Here is a 20,152-nt window from a genome sequence, read left to right on the forward strand (position 1 = left end):
GTAGAAATATACGTTATGGTAAGAACTTAACCGTTGATAACCACAGTCCACAGGTTCCACAGGGATCCCACCCTGACGCACCTGGTTTGAGGATCTTTCTACTCACTAAACCTCTTCCCTCTTGTACGGAAGGGTGTACACGTGTGGTCTTCTCGCCTGATTAGGGCTCTACATGATGCTCCTGCCTAAATGCTTTGGAATAAAGCTGATTTGCCTGAGCCAGTGGGCGGGGATATATGGACGAGCCCGTTGCATCCTGGGAGGACTGAAAGCTTGTGATCGTTTGGTGCCAATCCGCTGTCACTCCATCATGTCCTATTGTTATCCTGTGGACTTAGGATAAATACTGTTATCAACGGTAAGTTCTTACCATAACGTATATTTTATGGATTCAACCATAAAGTTTGTAGAGTCTTGTGTGTGTATATATAGCAGGAGCAAAATAATTTCCTCTTGAGGTAAGGTTTCTAACCCCTCAATTAAATTACCTTACCATTTAGCAATGGCTCTTGTAATCCACACACATGCTATAGTGGGTCTCTGGGCCACCCCGGCAGCAGTATACAAAGATTTTAGTGTAGTCTCAATCTTTCGATCAGCCGCATTTTTTAGGGAGGCTGCACCAGGCACAGGTAGAACAATTTTGCGTGAGAGCCTGGAGACTGACGCATCCATTATCTGTGGATTTTCCCATTTTTTCCTAGCCTCAGGAGGAAAAGGAGAAGATAACTGCCTAGGAATTTGAAATTTCTTATCTGGATTAACCCACGGTTCTTCAAACAGGGTATTTAATTCCTTTGACACAGGAATAGTGGCGGAGGATTTTTTTGTAATATTAAAGTAAGATTCCTCACTTTCCTCTGTCACCTTATCAGGGATATTTAGAATTTCTCTGATAGCATCTATGAGAGCCTCTACACCCTGTGACAGAGTACCCTCCCCTACCTCTGTATCCACCTCGCCTTCCTTCATTTCTGACCCTTCATTATCAGAGTCAGAATGCAGGATATGGGCCAAGGTACGTTTTTGCGGACAAATGGTAGAGGACTGAGACGCTGGTCTGGGTACTGAGTCCTTTTTCATAAACTCGTCCAAAGACTGCCTTAAGTATTGCGTCTCTTTCGCTTTACGAGATATTTTTGTAGAAATTGTGGAAACCATTCCCCTAATGGAGTCCAGCCATGCTCGTTCTGCCCCACTAGCCTGGGAAGGGACACTACACGGAGTACACACTAGTGAACACCCTGGAGAAGAGGAACACTGTGCCTTACATGAAACACACACTTTGCCTGACATACTGCAGTAGTGACAGCACACACACAGGAAATGGTTAAATGCACAATTAACCCACAATGAGCTCTTCCAGACAGACACAGAGAGAGTATGGAACCAGCACACGGCGCCCTTATCGCTAAAGCCAAGATTAGCCGGGTCGCAGACTAAAGTACCTAGGTTAGGGACTTAGTACACTAGTAAACCACTCCCCCCTGCTATAACCCCCTGGTACCGCTGAGGTAAACTGGAGGCTTTCCAGAGGTGTTGCGCGTCCCTGTCAGTCAGCGTCTGTGTCAGCTGCAGTAGGGAAAATGGTGCCTGTGAGCTGCAGGATCCACTCATAGTGAAGCCCCACCCCTTAAATGGCGCGCGGTCTTCCCTCTCTTCTTTATACTGGCTTATGTGTCTGTGTGCATAAAATGGAGACATTTCCCTTTTATGGCTGTAGTGCCAGTCTGTATACTGTGTACACATACTGTGTACTTAGGAGACTCGGTCCGCCCCGTGTAGAAGTCGTGCGTCTCCATACCCTCATGCCGCCATAATAGCCGGCGACCCGCTAATTGGGATGCTGGCTTAGTACTCATCACTCTTCATTCTTCTGGCTCTGTTAGGGGTGGCGGCATGCTGTGGGAATGTATGCTCGCCGTGGTGGGGCTTGCGATTAGTTCCCTCAAGAGCTAGCGTCCTGTCAGCGGGGATCGGGACCATTAACCCTTAGTTGGGTTGGGCCGTTCCCCCCCTAAGTCCCACGAAGCAGGCAGGCTAAATGTAGAAAACCCTTCAGGAGCTTCATAAGAAGTGACCGGCTTCTCCGGGCACATTTTCTAAGCTGAGTCTGGTAGGAGGGGCATAGAGGGAGGAGCCAGCACACACAATCAAACTTCTATAGTGCCCATGGCTCCTAGTGGACCCGTCTATACCCCATGGTACTAAATTGATTCACAGTATCCCATAGGGCGTAAGAGAAATTGTAGTTCCAGCCTTCCAATTGCTAGACCTCACTGGGAGATGCATCATTGGATGTGTTCGGTACACTAAGGATCTACGTGAATAGTACCAGTTCCATCAGAAGAACAGATACTCTTTGTCCTATATGAATTCCATAAGAGAGGATGGCCTGCTAATAAGCAAATACTGGCGAGATGGCTTTGGATGTCCTTTCTCAGAAGCATATTCTCAGGCTTATCTCCCTATCTCGGATAATGCCTCTGCCCATTATACCCACTCAGTCGGTGCCTCATGGGTAGCCCGCCGTGGTACCTCAGCTGAACAACTCTGTAAGGCAGCCACATGGTCATCTAACAATACGTTTTTGAGAAATTACTTTATGCCTTTGCTACCTTTGCCTCTCAGGATGCTGCGTTTGGGCGTCTGTTTCTCCTGTTAAATCAGGAGCGTCCCCTCTCTTAAATTCTGCTTTGGGACATCCCCATGTCAATTCCGTGGATCACCTGTGGACCCTGATGAAGAAAACAACAGTTATGGCAGACTTACCATGGTTAACTCTGTTTCCTCAAGGTCCACAGGGCGCCCACCCTGACAATCCTAATTTGAGAATCTTTCACTAACGCCTTCCTTCTGATATGGAAGATGTGTTGTTTTTCTCGTATATACAAGTCTTCCTTCTAGGTTAATTCTGCTCCTGCCTGGGCTTGCTGACAAAACTGAGGGCAGGGTTATAGGGGAGGTTGGACTAGAGCATTATGGAAGCTCAAAAGTGTAACTGTTTTTGGTGCCCAATCCTTTTCCAACCACCTGCACCCCATGTGGATCCTGTGGACCTCGAAGAAAGAGTTAACAATGGTAAGTCTACCATAACTCTTGTTTTTTTTATGGGCATCTCCACACATCCGTGCGTTAGGGTTTGATAAATTTCCCCCCAAAGACGTGATGTACTCATAGGGGTATATTCAACTAAAGTCAGATCCATTCCGACATGTATTTGTTGGAATGGATCCGACAACCCCTATTCAATCCCATCTAAAATTCGACTTTTTCAAGTCGAATTTAGATGGGATGCAGAGGAGGAGGGGGGGGGGGGACAGCCGGCGGGCATACAGGGAGATCAGCGCTGCAGCAGGATGTCACTCAGCCGCCCGACCTCACGGCAGCTTCCACGCTGCTGGAGCCGGGTGGAAGTTGTCGTGAGGTCGGGCGGGTGAGTGACATTCAGCTGCAGCGCTACTGTAGCGCTGATCTCCCTGTATGCCCGCCGGCTGTCCCCCCGTCTCCCTGCATCTCTCCGCCCCCCCCCCCCCCCCCCCACTACCCCCCTCTCCTCCTCTGGGTCCGCATCTCAGTCCGGCATCATTTTGATGTCAGACTGAGATGGTCAAAAAGGTGGCCAAACCCTGACTGATTTGGCCCCGTTTTCGACAGCAACACGTGGATCAACAGCTATTCCGGCGATCCACGTGCTTTTCGACAAGTCAAATTTATCGACTTGTCGAAAAATTTAGCAAAATATTGAATAGGTCAAATCAGGATTCGACCTTAAAAAGTCGAAAACTGCCGTCTTTTCGACAGACGGCAATTTTCGACTTCAATTGAATATACCCCATAATGTTGATCTTTATGATATTGACATGTGCAGAATGTCAATATGGTCACATTGTCAACATCTGAAATGTCGACATTCTGCACAGACTGCTAGCAGAGGGTTAGGGTTAGCCTTCGGAAGGGGAGGTTAGAGTTGGATACTAGGGGGAGGGTTAGTAGTTAGGATTGCTCATACTTACCGCAGGTAGCCATCCTGACATCGCCGCTGTGTACGTGAGACTAGACTACCAGGACGTTTTGTTGACATTATAATCATGTCAATATTTAATCAGTGTTGCTGTGGTCAATGTCCACATGTCTGCAATATATACCACACCCTCAAAGACTACATTGCAGTTTCATAGGTCTGTGTGTATAATAATAATAATAATAATAATAATAAAAAAGGTATAATGTTACTTTTGTCTAAAATGTGACTGATACATCTTGACTTGTAAATAGGTTTCTACTAAATGTATAATGAAGCAACAAATATATCCAAATTATTCTAAGGGTATGCTTTATTTAGAGGGTTGTCCAGGGGGAAAACCTAACTTATTTATTTCTCTAACGTCCTAGAGGATGCTGGGGACTCCGTAAGGACCATTGGGAAGAGACGGGCTCCGCAGGAGACATGGGCACTTTAAGAAAGAATTTAGTTCCTGGTGTGCACTGGCTCCTCCCTCTCTGCCCCTCCTCCAGACCTCAGTTTGATTCTGTGCCCAGAGGAGCTGGGTGCTTTTCAGTGAGCTCTCCTGAGTTTGCTGATAGAAAGTTTTTTGTTAGGTTTCTTATTTTCAGGGAGCTCTGCTGGCAACAGACTCCCTGCATCGTGGGACTGAGGGGAGAGAAGCAGCCCTACTCTCTGAAGCTAGGTCCTGCTTCTTAGGCTACTGGACACCATAAGCTCCAGAGGGATCGGTACGCAGGATCTCACCCTCGCCGTCCGTCCCAGAGCGGTGCCGCCATCCCCCTCGCAGAGCCGGAAGACTGAAGCCGGGTGAGTATGAGAAGCAAGAAGACTTCACAGGCGGCAGTAGACTTGTGATCTTCACTGGAGGTAACGCACAGCACTGCAGCTGTGCGCCATTGCTCCACACACCTACACATACTCCGGTCACTATTAGGGTGCAGGGCGCAGGAGGGGGGGGGGGGGGGCGCCCTGGGCAGCATTTGGGACCTCATTCTGGCAAATGAACACATATATACAGCTGGGCAATGTATATATGTAGAAGCCCCCGCCAAAGAAATAAAATTTAAGCGGGACAGAAGCCCGCCGCCGAGGGGGCGGGGCTTCTCCCTCAGCACTCACCAGCGCCATTTTTTTCTCCACAGCACGCTGAGTGGAAGCTCCCCAGGCTCTCCCCTGCTGATACACGGTAGAAGAGGGTTGAAAAGAGAGGGGGGGCACATAATTAGGCGCAAAAAAGTATATAAACAGCAGCTACTGGGTTAACATTAAGTTACTGTGTTATTCCTGTGTTATATAGCGCTGGGGTGTGTGCTGGCATACTTTCTCTCTCTGTCTCTCCAAAGGGCCTCGTGGGGGAACTGTCTTCAGAAAGGACATTCCCTGTGTGTGTGGTTTGTCGGTACGCTTGTGTCGACATGTCTGATGTGGAAGGCTATGTGGGAGAGGAGCGGGAGCAAATGAATGTGGTGTCTCCGCCGACTGCGCCGACACCTGATTGGATGGATATGTGGAAGGTTTTAAATGATAATTTTCTATTCCTTGCATAAAAGTTAGACAAGGCTGATGCATTGGGACAATCAGGGTCTCAACCCGTGCCTGATCCTATGTCGCAGGGACCGTCGGGGTCTCATAAGCGCCCACTATCCTAAATTGTTGACACAGATACCGACATGGATTCTGACTCCAGTGTCGATTACGATGATGCTAAATCACTCCGATATATGATTGTAGCAATTAAGGAGGTTTTTGCATATCACAGAGGAAACCCCTGTCCCTGACACAAGGGTTTATATGTATAAGGGAAAGAAACCTGAGGTAACACTTCCCCCCTCACACGAACTGAATGAGTTATGTGAAAAAGCTTGGGAATCTCCAGATAAAAAACTGCAGATTTCCAAACGGATTCTTATGGCGTATCCTTTCCCGCCAACGGACAGGTTACTATGGGAATCCTCCCCTAGGGTGGACAAAGCTTTAACACGCTTATCCAAAAAGGTAGCCCTGCCGTCCCAGGATACGGCTACCCTTAAGGATGCTGCTGATCGCAAACAGGAGGGTACCCTGAAGTCCATTTATACACATTCAGGTACCTTGCTCAGACCGGCAATCGCGTCGGCCTGGGTCTGTAGTGCAGTAGCGGCATGGACTGATAGCTTATCAGAGGAGTTTGATACCCTAGATAGGGATACTGTTTTATTGACCCTGGGGCATATTAAAGACGCTGTCCTTTATATGAGAGATGCTCAAAGAGACATTAGTCTGCTGAGTTCTAGAATAAACGCTATGTCGATTTCTGCCAGAAGGGTCCTGTGGACAATGGACAGGTGATGCCGACTCAAAAAGGCATATGGAGGTTTTACCTTACAGGGGTGAGGAATTGTTCGGTGAAGGTCTCTCGGACCTGGTCTCCACAGCTACGGCTGGAAAGTCAAATTTTTTGCCTTATGTTCCCTCACAGCCTAAGAGAGCACCGCATTATCCAATGCAGTCCTTTCGTTCACAAAGAAACAAGAAAGTCCGAGGTGCGTCCTTTCTTGGCAGAGGGAGGGGCAGAGGAAAGAAGCTACACAATACAGCTAGTTCCCAGGAACAGAAGTCCTCCCCGGCCTCTGCAAAATCCACCGCATGACGCTGGGGCTCCATTGGCGGAGTCGGGGCCAGTGGGGGCGCATCTTCGGAATTTCAGCCACATGTGTGTTCACTCCCAGGTGGATCCCTGGGCAATAGAAATTGTGTCTCAGGATTACAAGCTGGAATTCGAAGAGGTGCCTCCTCGCCGGTTTTTCAAATCGGCCCTACCGTCTTCCCCCCTAGAGAGGGAGATAGTGTTAAATGCAATACAAAAATTGTATCTTCAGCAGGTGGTGGTCGAGGTTCCCCTGCTTCAACAGGGAAGGGGTTATTATTCGACCATGTTTGTGGTTCCGAAACCGGACGGTTCGGTCAGACCCATATTGAATTTAAAATCTCTGAACCTATACTTGAAGAGGTTCAAGTTCAAGATGGAATCGCTAAGAGCGGTCATCACCAACCTGGAAGGGGGGGATTTTATGGTGTCACTGGACATAAAGGATGCGTACCTTCACGTCCCCATTTATCCACCTCATCAGGCGTACCTAAGATTTGCGGTACAGGACTGTCATTACCAATTTCAGACGTTGCCGTTTGGTCTCTCAACGGCTCCGAGGATTTTCACCAAGGTAATGGCGGAAATGATGGTGCTCCTGCGCAAGCAGGGTGTCACAATTATCCCGTACTTGGACGATCTCCTCATAAAAGCGAGATCAAGAGAGCAGTTGCTGAACAGCGTATCTCTTTCACTGAAAGTGTTACAACAGCATGGCTGGATTCTCAATATCCCAAAGTCACAGTTGGTTCCTACGACTCGTCTGCCTTTCTTGGGCATGATTCTGGACACGACCCAGAAAAGGGTTTATCTTCCGATAGAAAAAGCCCAGGAACTTATGACTCTGGTCAGGAACCTTTTGAAATCAAGACAGGTGTCCGTGCATCTTTGCACTCGAGTCCTGGGAAAGATGGTGGCCTTATACGAGGCCATTCCCTTTGGCAGGTTCCATGCGAGGACTTTCCAATGGGATCTGTTGGACAAGTGGTCCGGATCACATCTACAGATGCATCGGTTGATCACCCTGTCCCCCAGGGCCAGGGTGTCGCTCCTGTGGTGGCTGCAGAGTGCTCACCTTCTCGAGGGCCGCAGATTCGGCTTTCAGGATTGGATCCTGGTGACCACGGATGCAAGCCTCCGAGGTTGGGGAGCAGTCACACAGGGAAGAAATTTCCAGGGTCTTTGGTCAAGTCAAGAGACTTGTCTGCACATCAACATCCTGGAACTAAGGGCCATATACAACGCCCTACGTCAAGCGGAGGCCTTACTTCGCGACCAACCAGTTCTGATCCAGTCAGACAACATGACCGCAGTGGCTCATGTAAACCGCCAAGGCGGCACAAGGAGCAGAGCGGCAATGGCGGAAGCTACCAGGCTTCTTCGCTGGGCGGAGAATTATGTAAGCGCACTGTCAGCAGTGTTCATTCCGGGAGTGGACAACTGGGAAGCAGACTTCCTCAGCAGACACGACCTACACCCGGGAGAGTGGGGACTTCATCCAGAAGTCTTCGCACTGATTGTGAGACGGTGGGAACTGCCACAGATAGACATGATGGCGTCCCGCCTCAACAAAAAGCTACAGAGGTATTGCACCAGGTCCAGAGACCCTCAGGCAGTAGCGGTAGACGCCCTCGTGACACCGTGGGTGTTCCGGTCCGTCTATGTATTTCCTTCTCTACCTCTCATACCCAAGGTGTTGAGAATAGTAAGAAGAAAAGGAGTGAGAACAATCCTCGTTGTTCCAGATTGGCCACGACGGACCTGGTATCCAGATCCGCAGGAAATGCTCACGGAAAATCCGTGGCCTCTTCCTCTAAGGCAGAACCTGTTGCAACAGGGACCCTGTCTGTTCCAAGACTTACCGCGGCTGCGTTTGACGGCATGGCGGTTGAACGCCGGATCCTAGCGGAAAAAGGTATTCCGGTTGAGGTTATCCCTACGCTGATAAAGGCTAGGAAGGAAGTAACAGCAAAACATTATCACCGTATATGGCGAAGATATGTTTCTTGGTGTGATGCCAGGAATGCTGCTACGGAAGAATTCCATCTGGGCCGTTTCCTTCACTTCCTACAAACTGGAGTAGATTTGGGCCTTAAATTAGGCTCCATTAAGGTCCAGATTTCGGCCCTATCCATTTTCTTTCAAAAAGAATTGGCTTCTCTCCCAGAAGTTCAGACTTTTGTTAAGGGAGTACTGCATATTCAGCCTCCGTTTGTGCCTCCGGTGGCGCCTTGGGACCTTAATGTGGTCTTGGAATTCCTAAAGTCACACATTGTTTTGAACCACTGAAAACGGTGGAGTTGAAATATCTCACTTGGAAGGTGGTCATGTTATTAGCCCTGGCTTCGGCTAGGCGAGTGTCGGAATTAGCGGCTTTATCTTATAAAAGCCCCTATCTGGTTTTCCATATGGATAGAGAGGAATTGCGGACACGTCCTCAGTTCCTGCCAAAAGTGGTTTCATCCTTTCATATGAACCAACCTATTGTGGTGCCTGTGGCTACACGGGACTTAGAGGATTCCGAGTCCCTTGATGTGGTCAGGGCTTTGAAAATGTATGTAGCCATTACGGCTAGAGTCCGAAAAACAGAAGCACTGTTTGTTCTGTATGCAGCCAACAAGCTTGGCGGCCCTGCTTCAAAGCAGACTCTTGCTCGCTGGATCTGTATCACGATTCAGCAGGCTCATTCTACGGCAGGATTGCCGTTATCTAAATCGATCAAGGCCCATTCCACTAGGAAAGTGGGCTCTTCTTGGGCGGCTGCCCGAGGGGTCTCGGCACTACAGCTGTGTCGAGCTGCTACTTGGTCGGGTACAAACACCTTTGCAAAATTCTATAAGTTTGATACCCTGGCTGAGGAGGACCTCATGTTTGCTCAATCGGTGCTGCAGAGTCATCCGCACTCTCCCGCCCGTTTGGGAGCTTTGGTATAATCCCCATGGTCCTTACGGAGTCCCCAGCATCCTCTAGGACGTTAGAGACAATAAGATTTTACTTACCGGTAAATCTATTTCTCGTAGTCAGTAGAGGATGCTGGGCGCCCGTCCCAAGTGCGGACTTTTTCTGCAATACTTGTATATAGTTATTGTTTCAATAAGGGTTACGTTATTGTTGCATCGGGCGTGAACTGATGCTATGTTATTGTCATACTGTTTACTGGATTGTTATCACAAGTTATACGGTGTGGCTGGTATGAATCTTGCCCTTGGATTAACAAAAATCCTTTCCTCGTACTGTCCATCTCCTCTCGGCACAGTTCTCTAACTGAGGTCTGGAGGAGGGGCAGAGGAGGGAGGAGCCAGTGCACACCAGGAACTAAATTCTTTCTTAAAGTGCCCATGTCTCCTGCGGAGCCCGTCTCTTCCCCATGGTCCTTACGAAGTCCCCAGCATCCTCTACGGACTACGAGAAATAGATTTACCGGTAAGTAAATAAAGTGCCCATGTCTCCTGCGGAGCCCGTCTCTTCCCCATGGTCCTTACGAAGTCCCCAGCATCCTCTACGGCAGGCATTTCCAACCACGGTCCTCAAGGCACACCAACAGTGCAGGTTTTAGTGATATCCAGGCTTCAGCACAGATGTTAAATCAAAACAACTGAGGTACTAATTAAGTCACCTGTGTTCAAGCCTGGATATCACTAAAACCAGGACTGTTAGTGTGCCTTGAGGACCGCGGTTGGGAAACACTGCTCTACGGACTACGAGAAATAGATTTACCGGTAAGTAAAATCTTATTTTTTGTACCCCATCGAGGAACCTCACTCTATAAAGAATTAGGGCCCCTGAATGTTGCTCTTCTTCCTCAGTCTATACTGCAGTCAGTGAATTTTCTTCTTCTTTTGTTATTTTTTTTTTTAAAACTTTAGAACATGTTACATTTTCATATTTCTAAGTGCTTAGGTATGTTGTTTTTTATAATGTGTATGGAGACTTTTACAAAGTGTCTCTAATTTTACAGCGGAAGTGTATGCAGCCTAAGGATTTTGTTGAAAAAACACCTGAAAATGACAAAAGACTTGCACGGAGATTTAATAAAATGTTTAAGGAACTTGATGTACAGAAGTCATCTGTTGGTGAGTTTCATCAATACGCTGTGCTGTAATCAGCGCACAATTTGCATATTGCATCAACAAGTTCAATTTGAATGACAACTTGTCCGTAGCTCATGGCTTGATTTAATTTTACAGAAATTGAAACTTTGTTTTAAACTTAATGCCTGTCCGTTGAATTTGTTAGTAATGGGTGCTGAATTTCTTCTGTTAGCACTGCCTCTCTAATGGACAATCACTGGAAGTAGGTAATCAGGACTATTTGTTTATGCACATTTCACCTGTGGGCAATCGCCAGGCAGAGATTGATATTTCAAGATCTCTCTGCATTGGTTTGTTCAAGATTAATTACTTTATCTGGCTGGGTCCACAGGTTGTCCACAGGATAACATTGGGATATGCCGGAGCGACAGCGGAATTGGCACCAAACTGTCACAAGCTTTCTGGCCTCCCAGGATGCATCGGGGCTTCTCCATATAATCCCGCCCACTGACTCCGTCAAATCAGTTTTTTGTTTGGTGCGGCAGGAGCCGGACCATGGTCACAGGGCTGCTGTTAAAGCAGCCTGAAGCTGTCATTTTATTTTTTATAGTCTTACTATGTTTTTTTTTTTTTCCTCTTGAGTGACTTTTCTTAATAGTGTCTTAAATGCATACTAGAAAGAGTCGCTCCAACAACTCCCCACCGGGTCGACACAACGCTTACCTTCGCGGTACAGTGCTGTCTCGGCGGGCGTCTGTGTCGGATGATTCTAGCAGGTCCAGCAGACGTTACCAGGCTGTGGCCGGAGCATGGGGAAGGAGGTATGGCATCGGTTTCCTCTTACTAGGGGTCTGGACACAGCTACACTGCATTGGAGGAGACTACAAACAGTGTGTTGATGCGCCGCCACTCTTAAGTGCAACAGCGCTATGCTTTAGGGATCATAGGCGCCAGGACTAGGTTGAGGGCACGATCCTTAAAGTTTGAAATCAACGTGGGGAGTTAGACGCTCTCCTGGTCGCCCCTCCCCCAAGTTTATGGCCAGTTTCCGCACGTCTACCGTCCATGAACTAAATGACCGCACTTCCGTCTCAGACGCTACCACGAGGGTACTCGGTCGCAGCTTAGATGCTGCGGTTGTGTACACTAGAGATTGCCGCCTAGACCGAGTCGCAGGCCGTAGCGTCTGCATACACGTAGCATTCACTGAGCGTCGGTGTCCGTTAGTGAGCGTCCGTGTCTCTCATCAGTTATCGGAGCGGTAGTGTACACCAGTAACGTATGAATCCACTCGGCGTCTTGCGAGCGTATTGATGGATATGGAAGTGTGGTGAGTCTCACTGTATCCCGCTCTATGGAGAAAGGGTTATACAGTACTAACAATTCTCTCTACTTGTTAGTATGAATTGTTAATTTTGGTACGTATTGCATATGAGACCTGTATATTACTGTTGTTTCTGCATGTTATGTTTGAAAAAAAAAAAAAAACAGTTAAAAAACAGAAATACACTTGTCCCACTTACTTGTAAGTTATATAATGGTGATTGTATTCTCATATGACAATGTCTAATATTTTAACATGTGACTGACTGCTAGTATGTATTCTGACCTTTATATGTTGTCAGTTCTGTTCTGAACCTCAAATCAGGTGCACGGTTGTGGTCAGATTGATCTCACTTCTATCTATCTATCTATCTATATATATATATATATATATATATATAATAGGTGATTTTCAGTCACAAATTGTGTAGTTGTAAAAACAGAATATTTCACTATGACGATGACTTATCAGGCACTCCTACATCCCTAATATGTTTATCTTGTAAAGCGGGGTTAATTGGAATAGGCCAGTTAGTTACTTATGAGGGGTTATGTGAAAACTGTTTTGCTTATCAGCAAAGTAAAAAGCAGGAGTTGGTTCAGCAACCAGTAGATCCGCCATGGAGTATGTTCGCACAGACTTTGTCTTCAATAGCGGACAGATTACCTCCAGCAGTTCCACCCCAGGGAATAGGTTATACTATTAACCCATACATGCAGCTCCCTCCTTATGGCTTGGTTCCAGTAGCCTCTACAAGTAGCCAGGTTAACCAAGGTACAGGTAAGACTAATATAGATACGTCTATGTTGCAGACTACACAAGATGATACAACAGATGATGATACAGTATATTCAAATACTCCGTATGATGATCAGTCGCAGAGTTTCAGCTTAGAGGATATAGCTATTCTCTCTTTGGAGGAAGCAGTCAAAACAATGTCAAAGTCTAAAGCACCTGTGTTTAAACGAACAAAATTAGTTAAGACTGAATTCCCAGGGTCAGAGGATCTGACGGAAATGATGGAAGAATCCTGGGCTACGCCCAATAAACGATATAAGATTCCGAAAAAGTGGGATTCTTATTTTCTCTTACGTCCTAGAGGATGCTGGGTACTCCGAAAGGACCATGGTGTATAGACGGGATCCGCAGGAGCTTGGGCACACTAAAAAGACTTTGACTGGGTGTGAAATGGCTCCTCCCTCTATGCCCGTCCCCCAGACCTCAGTTAGACTTTGTGCCCAGGAGTGACTGGACAACCACTTTTGTTATGTTTTTTATTTTCAGGGAGACCTGCTGGCTACAGGCTCCCTGCATCGTGGGAGTGAGGGGAGAGAAGTAAGACCCACTTCTTCTTAGTTAAGGGCTCTGCTTCTTAGGCTACTGGACACCATTAGCTCCAGAGGGTTCGATCTCTTGGTTCGCCTAGCTGCTTGTTCCCGGAGCCGCGCCGTCACCCCCCTCACAGAAGCCAGAAGAAAGAAGCCGGGTGAGTATTAGAAGAACCGAAGACTTCAGTGACGGCAGAAGACTACAGTAACGAGGTACAGCGCAGCGGTAGCGCTGCGCTCCATGCTCCCACACGTATCACCAACGGCACTCGCAGGGCGCTAAAGGGGAGCGCCCTGGGCAGCAGTTACTGGGGTCGGTGGGCTGGCAGAACAGATTATACGGTGCCCGGGCACCGTATAGATTACCCCCGCCAGGATAAAAAATTTGAATTTGAGCGGGCTACAGCGCGCCGGGAAGGGGCGGGTCTTAGCCGCACATTGCTCACCAGCGCCATTTTCTCTCCCTCTACATTGCTGTAGAGACGCTGGCCCTGGGGGGGAGGGCACATAAAATTTGGTGCTTTCACAATATTATAGACAGCGCTGGTCACATATATTATTTCTTTTAGTATATGGGCGCTGGGGTGTGAGCTGGCATACTCCCCCTGTGTTTCTCTCTACAGGCTTCCTTGTGGGTCTGTCCCTGTGTTTGTGGCCAGTGTGTGGGTGTGTCGGTACTCCGTGTCGACATGTCTGAGCCTGGGTGTTCTTCCCCGGAGGAAGTTATTGGAGGTGCAGAGAGGGATTTAGGTATGACTCTGTCGGCACAGCCGACTGCTGATTGGATGACTATGCTGAGTACACTGAATGCAAATGTGGCTTTATTATCTAAGAGACTGGATAAATCTGATTCGCAGACACAAACATGGAGAAAATCCATGTAGGAGGCTTTGTCTCAGGTACAGGCCGTCTCGGGGTCACGAAAACGTTCTTTTACCCAGTTGGAAGATACAGGTACCGACACGGACTCTGATTCCGATGTCGATTTCAATGAGGCTTCTTTACATCCACGGGTTGTCAAGAGTATTCAGTACATGATTATAGCCATCAGAGATGTTTTACATATATCTGAGGAACCTGCCGTTCCTGACACAAGAGTTTGTTTATTTAAAGGGAAAAGGCCTGAGGTAAAATGTCCCCCCTCTCATGAAATGAATGCGCTTTGTGAAAAGGCTTGGGAGTCGCCTGACAAACGGCAGATTCCCAAGAGAATTTTGATGGCATATCCTTTCCCCTCTGTCGACAGGGACAAATGGGAGTCGTCTCTCAATGTGGACAAGGCTCTATCCCGTTTGTCCAAGAAGGTGGCGCTTCCGTCTCCGGACACAGCTGCTCTCAAGGACCCAGCGGATCGCAAGTTGGAGACGACATTGAAACCCATTTTCATTAATACTGGTGCATTGCTCAGACCTGCTGTTGCGTCGGTATGGGTGAGTATTGCTATTGCTGAGTAGGCTGATAATTTGGCTTCTGATATGGATACCCTTGATAAGGATAAGATTCTTTTGACTCTTGGTTATATCAAGGACGCTGCAGATTACCTAAAGGATGTGGCGAGGGATGTTGGCCTCTTGGGATCAAGAGCCAATGCCATGGCGGTCTCGGCCAGGAGGGCGCTGTGGATTCATCAATGGAATGCGGATGCTGACTCCAAGAAGAATATGGAAGCTCTCCCTTTTAAAGGTAGTGTCTTGTTTGGTGACGGCCTGGCTGACCTGGTGTCTACCGCTACTGCGGGTAAGTCATCTTTTCTTCCTTATGTTCCCACACAACAGAAAAAGGCACCCCATCAACAGATGCAGTCCTTTCGGCCTAATAAATACAAAAGAGGTAAGGGCTCTTCCTTCCTCACCTCAAAGGGTAGAGGAAGGGGAAAGAAGTTGCCTGCAGTGTCAGGCACCCAGGACCAAAAGTCCTCCCCCGCCTCTACTAAGTCCACTGCATGACGCTGGGGCTCCCCTGCGGGAGTCCGTACCGGTGGGGGGGGGGGGGGGGGGGCGTCTCCGATTCTTCAGTCAGGTCTGGGTTCAATCGGCCCTGGATCCTTGGGTCTTAGACATAGTGTCCCAAGGGTACAGACTGGAGTTTCAGGAGATGCCCCCCCGCCGCTTTTTCGTGTCGGCCTTGCCTTGCCAGTTTCTCTTCCCGAAAGAGAGGTGGTAAAGGCTGCGATACAAAAGTTGTGTCAACAGAGGGTCATTGTTCCCATTCCCCCGTCCCAACGAGCCTCTTTGTCGTACCGAAGCCAGACTGTTCGGTCAGAATGATTCTGAATCTAAAATCCCTCAATCCATACTTGAAAACTTTCAAGTTCAAGATGGAATCTCTTCGAGCTGTGATCTCCAGCCTAGAAGGGGGGGATTTTATGGCGTCAGTCGACATATAGGATGCCTACTTACACGTCCCGATTTATCCTCCGCATCAGGCCTTCCTGATATTTGCGGTGCAGGATTGTCATTACCAATTTCAGACATTGCCGTTTGGGCTTTCCACGGCCCCGTGGGTTCTCACGAAGGTTATGGCAGAAATGATGGTACTCCTTCGCAAGCGAGGAGTCACAATTATCCCGTACTTGGACGATCTCCTGATAAAGGCGAGGTCAAAGGAACAATTGTTAAAGAATGTGGAATTCTCCCTGACGGTTCTACAACATCACGGTTGGATTTTAAATTTGCTAAAGCCTCAGTTAATTCCGACGACTCGGCTGCCCTTTCTGGGCATGATCCTAGACACGGAACTACAGAGAGTGTTTCTTCCGGAGGACAAAGCTCTGGAAATCCAGGCCATGGTCAGGGAGCTTCTGAGGCCGACAAGTGTGTCGATTTATCAATGCACTCGGGTACTGGGAAGATGGTGGCGGCTTACGAAGCCATTCCGTTTGGCAGGTTTCATGCCCGGGTGTTTCAGTGGGATCTGCTAAGCAAATGGTCCGGGTCTCACCTGCACATGCACCGGAAAATAAGTCTATCTTCCAGGGCCAGGATCTCTCCTGTGGTGGCTGCAGGGTTCTCACCTCCTAGAGGGACGCCGATTCGGAATCCAGGACTGGGTCCTGCCGACAACAGATGCAAGTCTCCGAGGCTGGGGCGCAGTCACGCAAGGAAGAAATTTCCAGGAAAAGTGGTCAAGCAAGGAATCTTGTCTCCACATAAATGTTCTCGAGTTAAGAGGCATTTACAACGGCCTGCTGCAAGCGAAGAACCTTCTTCAGGGTCTCCCTGTCCTGATCCAGTTGGACAACATAACAGTGGTGGCGTACGTAAATCGCCAGGGCGGAACAAGGAGCAGGGCGGCAATGGCTGAGGCCACAAGAATCTTTCGCTGCGCGGAACAGCACGTGAGCGCTCTGTTCGCAGTCTTCCTCCCGGGCGTGGACAACTGGGAAGCAGACTTCCTCAGCAGACACGATCTCCATCCGGGAGAGTGGGCTCTTCATCAAGAAGTATTTGCAGAAGTGACAAGGCGTTGGGGAATTCCTCTGATAGACATGATGGCGTCACGCCTCAACAAGAAGCTTCCGAGGTATTGTTCCAGGTCAAGGGACCCCAAGCCAGTGCATTGGACGCCCTGGTAACTCCATGGGTGTTTCGGTTGGTGTATGTGTTCCCTCCGTTTACTCTCATTCCAAAGGTGTACGACGGACAGGGGTTCAGGCAATACTCGTTGTTCCAGATTGGCCACGGAGGGCTTGGTATCCGGATCTTCAGGAATTGCTTGTAGAAGATCCTTGGCCTCTTCCTCTAAGAGAGGACCTGTTACTGCAGGGGCCCTGCGTGTTTCCGGACTTACCGCGGCTGCGTTTGACGGCGTGGAAGTTGAACGCCAAATCCTAGCTCGGAAGGGTATTCCTTGGGAGGTCATCCCCACTCTCCTTAAAGCTAGGAAGGAGGTTACGGCAAAACATTATCACAGTATTTGGAGGAAGTATGTGTCCTGGTGTGAAACCAAGGCAGCTCCTGCGGAGGAGTTTCATTTGGGTCTTTTCCTCCATTTTTTGCAGGCAGGCGTAGATGCAGGCCTGAAATTGGGTTCCATCAAAGTGCAGATTTCGGCTTTATCTATTTTCTTTCTAAAAGAATTGGCTGTCCTTCCTGAAGTTCAGACTTTCGTGAAGGGAGTGCTGCATATAAATCCTCTATTTGTGCCACCAGTGGCACCGTGGGATCTTGAAGTGGTGGTACAGTTTCTTATGTCTCACTGGTTTGAACCTTTGCGTAAGGTTGAGTTAAAGTTTCTCCCTAGGAAAGTGGTCATGCTTTTGGCTCTGGCATCTGCTAGACGAGTGTCCAAGTTGGCGGCTTTGTCTCACAAGAGCCCATATTTGATCTTTCATTCTGATAGAGCGGAATTGAGGACTCGTCAACTATTTCTGCCGAAGGTGGTTTCTTCGTTTCACATAAACCAACTGATTGTGGTGCCTGTGGCTACGAATGCTGTTGCGGTTCCAAAATCTCTTGATGTTGTAAGAGCCTTGAAGATTTATGACGCCAGAACGGCTCTTACTAGGAAAACAGAGGCTCTGTTTGTCCTGTATGCTTCCAACAAGATTGGAAATCCTGCTTCTAAGCAGACTATTGCACGCTGGATTTGTAATACGATTCAGCAAGCTCATTCTTCAGCTGGGCTACCATTGCCGAAGTCTGTAAAGGCCAAGCAATGTGGGCTCATCTTGGGCGGCTGCCCGAGGGGTCTCGGCATTACAACTTTGCCGAGCAGCTACGTGGTCGGGTTCAAACACCTTTGCTAAGTTCTACAAGTTTGATACCCTGGCTGATGAGTACCTCATGTTTGCTCAATCGGTGCTGCAGAGTCGTCCGCACTCTCCCGCCCGTTCTGGAGCTTTGGTATAGACCCCATGGTCCTTTTGGAGTCCCCAGCATCCTCTAGGACGTAAGAGAAAATAGGATTTTAATACCTACCGGTAAATCCTTTTCTCCTAGTCCGTAGAGGATGCTGGGCGCCCATCCCAGTGCGGACTGTTCCTTGCAGTTATTGTGTTACTGGTTATTTTTTGGTTACACGTGGGTGTGTATCGGTTATTTTCAGATTGTTGCTGTTAGTTCATACTGTTATCTGGTTTCCTGCTACTCCGGTTGTACGGTATATTTGTGGTGTGGGCTGGTATGTGTCTCGCCCTTAAGTTAACAAAAATCCTTTCCTCAAAATGTCCGACTCTCCTGGGCACAGTTCCTATAACTGAGGTCTGCAGGAGGGGCATAGAGGGAGAGGAGCCAGTCAACACCCAGTCAAAGTATTTTTAGTGTGCCCAAGCTCCTGCGGATCCCATCTATACCCCATGGTCCTTTTGGAGTCCCCAGCATACTCTACGGACTAGGAGAAAAGGATTTACCGGTAGGTATTAAAATCCTATTATCCATTTCCAGCTGCGGATTGTTCAAAAAGAGAAGTTCCTCCTAAAGTAGATGCACATGTACTGCGACTTGTGCATAATCTGCTTTACCATTGTCATCTACCTCATTAAATGATGTCACAGACAGAAGGGTAGATAGCTTCTTGAAAAATATTTTTTCTCTATCAGGTGCAGTGGCTAGGCCTGCTTATGGCTTCAGCCTGGATGGCAATGGCAATGGTAGAATGGGTGGAGGAACTAGAGAATGACCTCTCTCCTCCTAGTAGGGAGCAGGAGTCTCATCTAGGTCGTATAAGACAAGCTGCCCAATATTTGGAAGAAGCAGCAATTGATATGGGTACGATTACTTCTAAAGCATCAGCCTTGACAGTAGCCGCTCGTAGAGCAGTTTGGCTACGCACTTGGAAAGCAGATATTCTAGAATCGGAAGCTGAATCCAAAAAGGTAAGATTTCCGGCTAGTTACAACCCTAAGACTAGGGGTTCAAAATTCGCCCATTTCTATGGCAAGGCAAAGCAAAAGTGAAAGAGGAGCCTAACCAACCCCAGTTCAATAGATCAGCTAGGGGTAGGAAGCAATGGGCTAGTAGAAGGCCAGCTTCCAAGTCTGAACAGAAGCCATCGGCCTGAAGATACGGGCCTCCGCCTGGAGGATTCCAGGGTTGGAGGCGACTCCTTCATTTTGTACACATATGGCAACAGTCGTCGACAGATGCTTGGGTGCAGAAGGTGGTATCTCTCGGTTATGGTTTCCCATTCAGGAGGCAGCCTCCTCAAAGGTTCTTTTGCACCAGCCCGTCTCAAATAGAATCGAAAGCCAGGGCCTTGCAAGAAGCAGTTCAGAAATTGCTTCAGTCTGGTGTAATTGTCCCAGTACCCCCGTTGCAACGGGGACAGGGTTTTTACTCCAATCTTTTCTTGATTCAGAAACCAAATGGGTCGTTCCAACCAATCCTCAATCTCAAAATGTTAAACAAATACATTTGGATTCCAAGGTTCCACATGGAAATATTACGCTCCATAGTTTTGGCCATGGAACCGGGAGATTACATGGTATCTCTGGATATACAGGATGCTTACCTACATGTGCCTATAGCACGGTCTCATCAATGTAACCTCAGGTTTGCCATCCTCCAGCAACATTTTCAGTTCCAAGCTTTGCCTTTTGGGCTAGCAACAGCACCCAGGGTGTTTACCAAAATGATGGTGGTTATGGCAGTTTATCTCCGCAAGCAGGGGATTAGAATATTTCCATACCTCGACGACCTATTAATCCTAGCACATTCGCAGGAATTGCTTTTGAGCCATCTTCAACAGACAGTAGTTTGTCTACAAAGACACGGGTGGCTCATAAACTGGGAAAAGTCGTCTCTGAATCCGTCACAACGGATGGTTCATTTGGGGGCCATATTGGACTCGGGTCTACAGAGAATTTTCTTGCCAGAGAAAAAGATAACCAAGGTG

The 20,152-nt window shown here is 48.1% G+C and overlaps 1 protein-coding gene across 3 annotated transcripts in view; it reads left to right on the forward strand.

The window, feature by feature from the left end:
* Window positions 1-20,152, forward strand: part of MCPH1 (microcephalin 1) — a 774,602-nt gene that overhangs the window by 155,606 nt on the left and 598,844 nt on the right. For all 3 annotated transcript variants that reach the window (XR_010175987.1, XM_063916680.1, XM_063916679.1), the window contains exon 5: window positions 10,594-10,708. Coding sequence is in view for 2 of the 3 variants with exons in the window: in XM_063916680.1 (XP_063772750.1) it covers window positions 10,594-10,708 (115 nt within the window). In the remaining variant the exon portion in view is untranslated. The remainder of the gene's footprint in view (window positions 1-10,593; window positions 10,709-20,152) is intronic.

Source organism: Pseudophryne corroboree, chromosome 4, assembly GCF_028390025.1.
Source record: "Pseudophryne corroboree isolate aPseCor3 chromosome 4, aPseCor3.hap2, whole genome shotgun sequence".
In the NCBI taxonomy this organism is placed as follows: Eukaryota; Metazoa; Chordata; class Amphibia; order Anura; family Myobatrachidae; genus Pseudophryne; species Pseudophryne corroboree.